The 7878-nt window shown below is 38.8% G+C and overlaps 1 protein-coding gene across 3 annotated transcripts in view; it reads right to left on the reverse strand.

Annotated features, from left to right (window-relative positions):
• Nucleotides 1-656: 656 nt before the first annotated feature.
• Nucleotides 657-7878, reverse strand: part of ME2 (malic enzyme 2) — a 66324-nt gene continuing 59102 nt past the window's right edge. For all 3 annotated transcript variants that reach the window (XM_006158399.3, XM_006158400.3, XM_006158401.3), the window contains exons 14-16: nucleotides 6094-6164; nucleotides 3761-3859; nucleotides 657-1501 (exon numbers count right to left, since the gene is read on the reverse strand). In XM_006158399.3, the coding sequence (XP_006158461.1) occupies nucleotides 1334-1501; nucleotides 3761-3859; nucleotides 6094-6164 (338 nt within the window). In that variant the 3' untranslated portion in view covers nucleotides 657-1333. The remainder of the gene's footprint in view (nucleotides 1502-3760; nucleotides 3860-6093; nucleotides 6165-7878) is intronic.

Raw genomic sequence — 7878 nt, forward strand, 5'->3', positions numbered from 1 at the left:
AGTAAAACTAAAATCTAGACCCTGCAGAGAATTTTTAAGGGTGATTTTGTTTTGAAAAAGATAACATGAATATCACCTTTAATTAAAAGAAACAAATTTTGGGGCCAGACAGCGGTACAGGCATTAAACATGATGCTCTGTGAGGCCCACCTGGGAAGGCTTGGGGTTTGTGTCATAGACCTTCCTCCATACAAGAACATGTGCATGCCTATGATCCAGGTCTGGCTAGGGGTGGACTAAGGCATCAAGACCTGGTTGGAGGTACTTCCTTTATTACTCATGGAAGAACTAAATTTTATAAAAGTGTGACCTAGTTCCTTACTTGATTATACACACATCTGTTAAATGGATTAACCAATTGCATTTCCCCACACTCCAACTGGCAATGCCATCTGTCCCGATAGAGAGGGAAGTGAGAAATCACCCCCAGTGGGGAGGGCCACAGTTCAATCCCTCCTCCTCCATTCTCCTCTTGGAATCTTGGACATGCATGTCCTCATGCCCAGTATGATTTTTAAGCTGCTGGGTCTGGAACTCAAACTATGATCAGACATGTGGGAGTCCAGCATCTTAACCACAGTGCCACCTACTGGCCCTATAACATATGTATTTTCATAATAAGCAAACTAGTTGGGTAGTAAGCATAACTGAAGCAATTAAACTTAACATATTATGTTTATTAAATAAAAAAGTTACACTATAATTTCATACACTGTTGGAAACAATGACTTTTATTTATCTAAAGGCAGCAGTAGTTCCTATTACTCTCTGGTACTGTTATGGTTACGCCTTGATTTAGTTCCAGAAAATAAATAGAGTAATTCATATTTCCTAGGTCTACTATAAAGAAATGGTAAAATGAGGCAGATGTAAAAGTATTTTTAGACACTGACAATTCTTCCTTAGAATTTAAAATTGGGTTTCTTCTAAAAATTCTGTACTCAAATCCATAAAAGCAAAATTTCTATTTTAGTAGTGCTAAAATAACTGGGTGAAAGAAGATTATCACCTATAATAGTAAATAGCAAATTACTTTGGAAAATGTAAATAAGTAACTGAATATTAATGAATACATTTTAACATCTCTTGGATGTGGTATGGGTTACAAGTTAGAGGAAAGAATTATGGTTAGTTGATTTTAGGGTACTGATAGGCATTAACAATACAGTCAGCACATCTGCCCCCAACAGATGTGTAGGAAACATAAGCCAAGCGAAGTGTGGGGGGAGAGCAAAACACAGAAAACACCATAATAATGAGGATATTGTTTCTTTGTGTCAGAAAAAAAAGGGATTCCCTGAAGCATGTAAGGTATCTATCAGCAGGACTGCTTCTATTCTGTTATCTGGGGAGGACGTGACGCAGATTCTGGCCATTCGTACACATCTGGCAGCAGGGAGTCGTATTCACTTCGCCATAACCTCTCTTTAACATATTTGGTCTTGTCTTCGGGTTCTGGGTATCGGAAAGCCATTTTATTAGCATATAGGTATTCTGTAACCTGAAAAATAAATAAGATCGTATGTAGGTGCCAAGTACTAATCTGTGAGAAAGTGCTATTACAACACGGGAAAAATAAATTTAGAATAATGGTATTTTTGTTTTACTTACGGAACAAAAATATAGCATTCCTTTCACTCATTTCAAAACATTTGATAACTATGAGTGTTCAAAAAGATAAAACAAATATTACCTGTAATCTCACAATAAGTTTGGTATATTTTAGTCACTTTCTCACACCCCAACAAGAATCATAACCATTTCCCTAGTGCTCGAATCCAACGAAGAGATATCAGTTCTATGTGTTACTCCAGTAGACATTCTTGGATAACCTCCCAGCCCATGCCATTCAGCCACGGCCCTGCTGAAAGAATGGGCTCAAAGACATGCTATGTGGAAGGACTCTACTTCCTAGCCATAGCTGACTTGACCAGAGAGAAAACCTATCCAAGGTTATCAGATGTATTTTGCACCAGAATTTGGATGAATAAACATAGGAATTAGTATAAATCAGGTGTTGGATACAAAACCATAGGCTCAAGTAAAGTTAAGGCTACAACCCAAACACAGCAACACACCACAAGCATCTCTGGGTGCCAGGCATGTTCTATGTGCTTTACATGGACTCTCTAATGTCACAAGACCCCTATGAGATATGTAAAATGAGAACTATATTCTCATTTTATATATGAGGACACCAAAGTATGAAGAGTTTAAGTAATCTGCCCAAGAGAGCTATGCTTCAAACCCAAAGCATCCTGATTCTAGATCCCAGACCCACATTAGGAATAATATTAGGAATAGAAAGCCTACTTCTTCAGAAAAGTTAGAAAATATTTACTTTAACCCAAAACTAGCCACAAATTTAATGTTAAAACACAAGGATGCCTTATCAACCTAATTACTCTAGTTCTAGTAAGACAGGGGATAAAGAATCTATATGTTTTTTAAAAATAAATTATTTGCAGATGATTAGAAATTCAGTCATTCCAAGGGACAAGACGGTGGTGCAAAAGTAAAATGTGACACTGTGTGAGACAATCCCCCACAGGAACCTCCCTGAATACCCTGGTACACACATGCTAACGATGCGGGGCTGGCTGAGGCAGAGGGTGGGTGGTAGTGTTGAGATCTTGTTGGAGTGCTATGCATCTGTCTCTTTTGGGCTCATGGAAAAAATTAATATATTAAAACAGAAAAACAAAAAAACTCAACAATTCCAAAAGAATTAAGAAATTATTAGGATTGTTCAATAAATAAACTAGTTATCAAGTAAAATCATAAAAATGAATACCCTCCCTATATGTTAGAAATGATCAGTGGGGGGACCAGCAGTTAGCGTAATGGCTATGTCGCTGGACTCCCATGTAGTTGACTGTGGTTTGAGTCCTGGACCCAGTGGCTTAAACTCACGCTGGGTACATGTGCATGCGTGCCCAAGATCCCCAGAAGAGAATGGAGGAGAAGGGACTATGGTGTGGCCATCCACCCTGAGGGGTGATTTCTTGCTTTCTGTCTCTTTGTCTTTCTGGCGAGTGCATGCACCCTATAGCAAAAAACCTCTCCAAAAAAAAAAAAAAAAAAAAGAAATAATCAGTGGGAAAAATATATACGGAAAGAAGAAACTTTTATACAATAACAAAAATTTAAAAATTTTAATGGATAAAAATAAAACCGCCACATTCAGATTAAGAAAACAAAATCATACTCAAAGGCTTTTTAAAAGATCTTAATAAAGAGAACATATTGGGACCAGCAGATGTAATAATGGATTTCTACACTGCTGGACTCCCACATAGTTGACCGTGGTTCGAATCCTAGACCCAGCAGCTTAAAACATCCTGGGCGTGCGTATGTGTGCATGTGTACCCAAAATCCTAGGAAGAGAATGAAGGAGAAAAGAGTATGGTATGGCCATCCCCCTTGGGGGCTGATTTCTTGCTTTCTGTCTCTCTAGTTCTCTGGCAAGTGTATGCACCCTACAGCAAAAATGTCTCAGAAAAAGGAGAGAGAGGTGACTACAAGTATGCATGCATGTATCTATGCTTGGATATACGTGTTTACAAAGCAAAAAAAACCCCTAGAAGTCAATAAACACCCCAAAAATAACATGTTGAATTCTGATAGTAAGACTATTAGAGATTTAAAATTTCTTCTTTGCACCCTTCTAAATGTTTCAAATTGATCTCTGATTAACTTGTATTACTTGGATAAGAAAATACATTAAAATTCATGTAATGAGGTATAAATTATTACTTACTTTAATAGCAATGTTCACAGAAACTTCCTGAATATTAGCAAGTGGTGGGTAAAGTCTCCCTTGGGCAAGCTCTTTATCTGTCAACTGACTTGTCAGTGCCTAAGGAGAAAAAGAACATTTGACTTTTGTTTGTTTAAATAATAGAACAAATCATAGTAGAATGGAAAAAGCATTGGGAAAACAGAGTAATACAGGTAACATAATTCTCCTTATGTCTTGCAGAAATACACTTAAACCAATGCAGCTATTAAAACTGTTTACCACTAAAAACCAAGCAAATACTCATATAAAAAGACATTAATGTTTTCTATTTTATACTAGGCTTGGCATAATTACAACGGCTACCCTAAAAATAGATATTAATATTTGTATTAATGTAGTTACTCAGTTACATATTGCAAAGTCTAGAGTTCCATCAGGCCAGCACTCCAAATACCAGTCTGTGTCCATTAAAAATATTTACAGAAGCTGGGTGTGGTGGTGCACACCTCTGTGTCCAGCTTCTTGGGAGTTTGAAGGAGTACTGCTGCATAACAAGTCCTGTTTAAAAAAATGCAACGGGTACACAGATATGGAAGGGGTTATTTTTTATCTGTGCTGCCACAATGTTACCTCCAGACATATACAAGTGCATGTAAATGTTATAAATATGAAGGAATTATTAGTTTATAATAAAATAGTGAAAAGTCATTACTTAAACAATTTTATGCAAGCCAGTGAGTGGTATGTATGGTGGTTAAGGTGGCTGGACCCCACATGGCTGGCTGTGCGGTTTATGTCCTGGACCTGAGAGATATGCTAGGTGCGTGTGTGCCCAAAATCCTGAGTGGAGAGAGGATAGTGGTGTGGCCAACCGTGGTGGGGGGTGACTTCTCACTTTCTCTCCCTCTCTCTTCTGTCTCTCTCTGGCAAGTGCACATGCCCTATAACAAATTAAAAAACAAAACAAGGGGCCAGCAGGTGGCATGGTGATTGAGGGTGCTGGACTCCCACATGGCTGACTACGGTTCAAGTAGTGGATCTGGTGGTTTGCTCTCTCCTCTCCAAGTCAAATTAAAATAAATAAAGTTAAATTTAAAATTCTTTTTAAAAAAGCAATTTTATGTAAAAGTAGATAGGCAAATAAATAAGGTATTGAATAGGGCCAGCAGGTGACAGAGTAGTAACGTTGCTGGACTCCCACATGGCCAACCATCGTTTGATTCTTGGAACTAGTGGCTTGAAAATCACAACAGGTGCATGTGCATGCGTGCCCAAGTTCTCAGGAGGAGAACGAAGAAGGGATTGTAGTGTGGCCATCACCCCCCCCGGGGGGGGTGATTTCTCGCTTTTCCTCTCACTGTCTCTGTCTCTCTCTCCAGTGAGTACATGTGCCCCATGGCAAAAACCTCCTTTAAAAAAATTTTTTTTTTAAATTTCTTTAGCTTGGGAACCAGCAGTTAGTGTGATGGCTATGTTGCTGGACTCCCATGTAGTCGACCGCGGTTCACGTCCCAGACCCGGTGGCTTAAAACTCACGCCGGGTGCGTGTGCATGTGTGTCCAAGATCCCGAGAGGAGAATGGAGAAGGGATTGCGGCGTGGCCATCCCCCCTGGTGGGTGATTTCTCGCTTTCTGTCTCTCTGTCTCTCTCTGTCTGTCTGGCGAGCGCAAGCGCCCTATAGCAAAAACCTCTCAAAAATTTTTTTTCTTTAGCTTTAGCTTTATTATTTTATTTAGCTTTATTTCTTTATTTCTTTTAATTTGACCATAGGGGGACAGAGTGAGTGAGTGAGTAAGAGAGAGAGAGAGAGAGAGAGAGAGAGAATGTGGGAAAGGAAGCTATCAGGTCCAAGACTAGAACCATGGTTGGCTATGTGGGAGTCTAGCACCCTTAACCACCACATCACTTGTGGGTTCCTAAAATTTTTTTTAACAATGTAATGGATAGCTGGAGATTTGGGGCCAGCAGGTCGTGTGCCGTTAGTGTGCTGCATCCCACATGGTTAACTCCATGGTTTGAGTCCCAGACCCGTTGGCTTGAAACGCACTCCAGGTGAGTGTGCAGGCATGCCCAAAACCCCATGAGGAGAATGAAGAAGGGATTATGGCATGGCCATTCCCTCTTGGGGATGATTTCTCACTTCTGTCAGTCAGTCTATCTGTCTCTCCCCTCACCACCCCATGAGCACACACACAATATGGCAAAAATTTGGAAAAAAAAAAAAAAGTAATGGAAGTGCAAATTCTTTAAAGCAGATTTAATCCATTATCTATTTGCTTTTAATTTTAAGATCCACTCATCTTTATAATGAATCCTCTATAAAATAAACTACAATACTTAAAACATTTACCTTTGCAGCTTCTAGGAAAACATTGTCGCTAATATGCCGGGTATTACAGAGAATAACAGCTAAAGCCACACCTAGAAAACATTTCAAATAGTTTATGTAATAAGGTCACTTTTCATATTATGAAAGGAGCTAAATTCCTATATTCAAGCAAATAAATGGTGACACCCCTCAACCCCCAAACAGAAAGCAGGTAAGAAAAAAGAGAAATAAAATCAAATGACCTTTAAATGTTATAATTTTTATTCACTAAAAAAAAAAAATTAGATATATCAATGGTCTTTTCTCATTTAGTTTTTAACACTTATCAGAATTACAAATATGTAAAATTTATCAATGCTCATCACAAAAAATACCAGTTCTCAGCCCATCTAACCCTCTATTGCTTGCTCTACAGAAGCAACTATTTTCTTTCTTTCTTTTTTTTTTTTTTTTGAGAGATGCTGGAGAGACAGACAGTGAGAAGTCACACCTCCTCTGGGGGATGGAAAGGCCACACCGCAACCCCTTCTCCTCTTGGAATTTTGGGCACACACACACATGTGCCTGGCATGAGCTTTCAGCTGCCAGCTCCAGGGAACTATGATCAACTCCCTGGAAGTCCAGCGATGTAACCGTTATACCAGTTACTGGTCCCCAGAAGCAACTATTTTCAATTTTTTAAACTTATTAATAGTTACAACTCTCACTCTCAAATAACTTACTTATATTTCTGAGTTTTGAGATCACTGACTCCCTCCTGTTGGAAATAAATATTTAGCTTTCATATTTCTAGTCTTTTCCTTTGTTCTCATAGTTAGAACATTAATTTTGGTTTAATCATTAATTTTGGTTTAATCAAAATGGCATGGCCATCCCCCAGGGGGGCAGTGATTTTTCTCTCTCCTCCTGGCAAGCGCACATGTCCTATAGCAAACTATAAGAAAAGAATTCAATGTTTATATTATTATGACTTTATAGATGCTATTCACCACTGAGCCACGTGTTAATACTATTCATGATTACGTTTCCTCTCCGCATAACTTACAGTTTCCCTTGAAGTTAATTATTGTTCTCTTTTTACTTTTTTTTCTTTTTTTTTTTTTAAGGTTAAGTATCCTCTGGGTTCTCAAGCCCTTCCTTTATTGCGCTAAGTGTGTAACATTTCATCCTGAAACTCACTTAATTGTCTAAATCTACGTTGGCTACCTCACGTATTCTCTAATTTCATCCTTTATGATAAAGCTCTGCAGAAGCTCCAATTCGGTCTGGTTGTTCTTTATCCCATGTAAAGAGCTGTTCCTAGAAAGCTCCTTTACTATCATGGGGATTCTGCTTCTTTCTAAGTTGAGTCCATTTTCTAAATTTCTACTTCTTGGTTTTTTTTTTTGTTACTCCACCTTTTTTGAAATTTTACATTTCTGAAAATCTGTTTGCTCCTTTCCTCTTATTTGATGGATCCGTCCAGGTTTAGACATAATTTGTCTAGTGGGCCAGCCTGTGGCCTTGTAGCTAAAGGAGCTGTAACATATGGCCAACTGTACAGCTCCAGCCCTGGACCCAACAGCCTAAAAAACACAGCTGGTAAACACCTTATCCACTGTGACAACAGTTACAAGATGCTTGGTGGATGCTGGTCTATGTATGCTACAAGTCTACTTGTCATATATTTTAAACTTTTTATTACTAGAAAGTGCATTTTGTTACTACAGCAGGGAGAGAAGAAGCAGGATGGAGAGAGACAGAGAGGCGCACTGCTCAAGGGACATGTCGGGCACATGTGTGCCCAAAATCCCGGGAGAAGGGAAA

This window comes from Tupaia chinensis, unplaced genomic scaffold (assembly GCF_000334495.1).
Source record: "Tupaia chinensis unplaced genomic scaffold, TupChi_1.0 Scaffold000594_1, whole genome shotgun sequence".
Classification (NCBI taxonomy): Eukaryota; Metazoa; Chordata; class Mammalia; order Scandentia; family Tupaiidae; genus Tupaia; species Tupaia belangeri.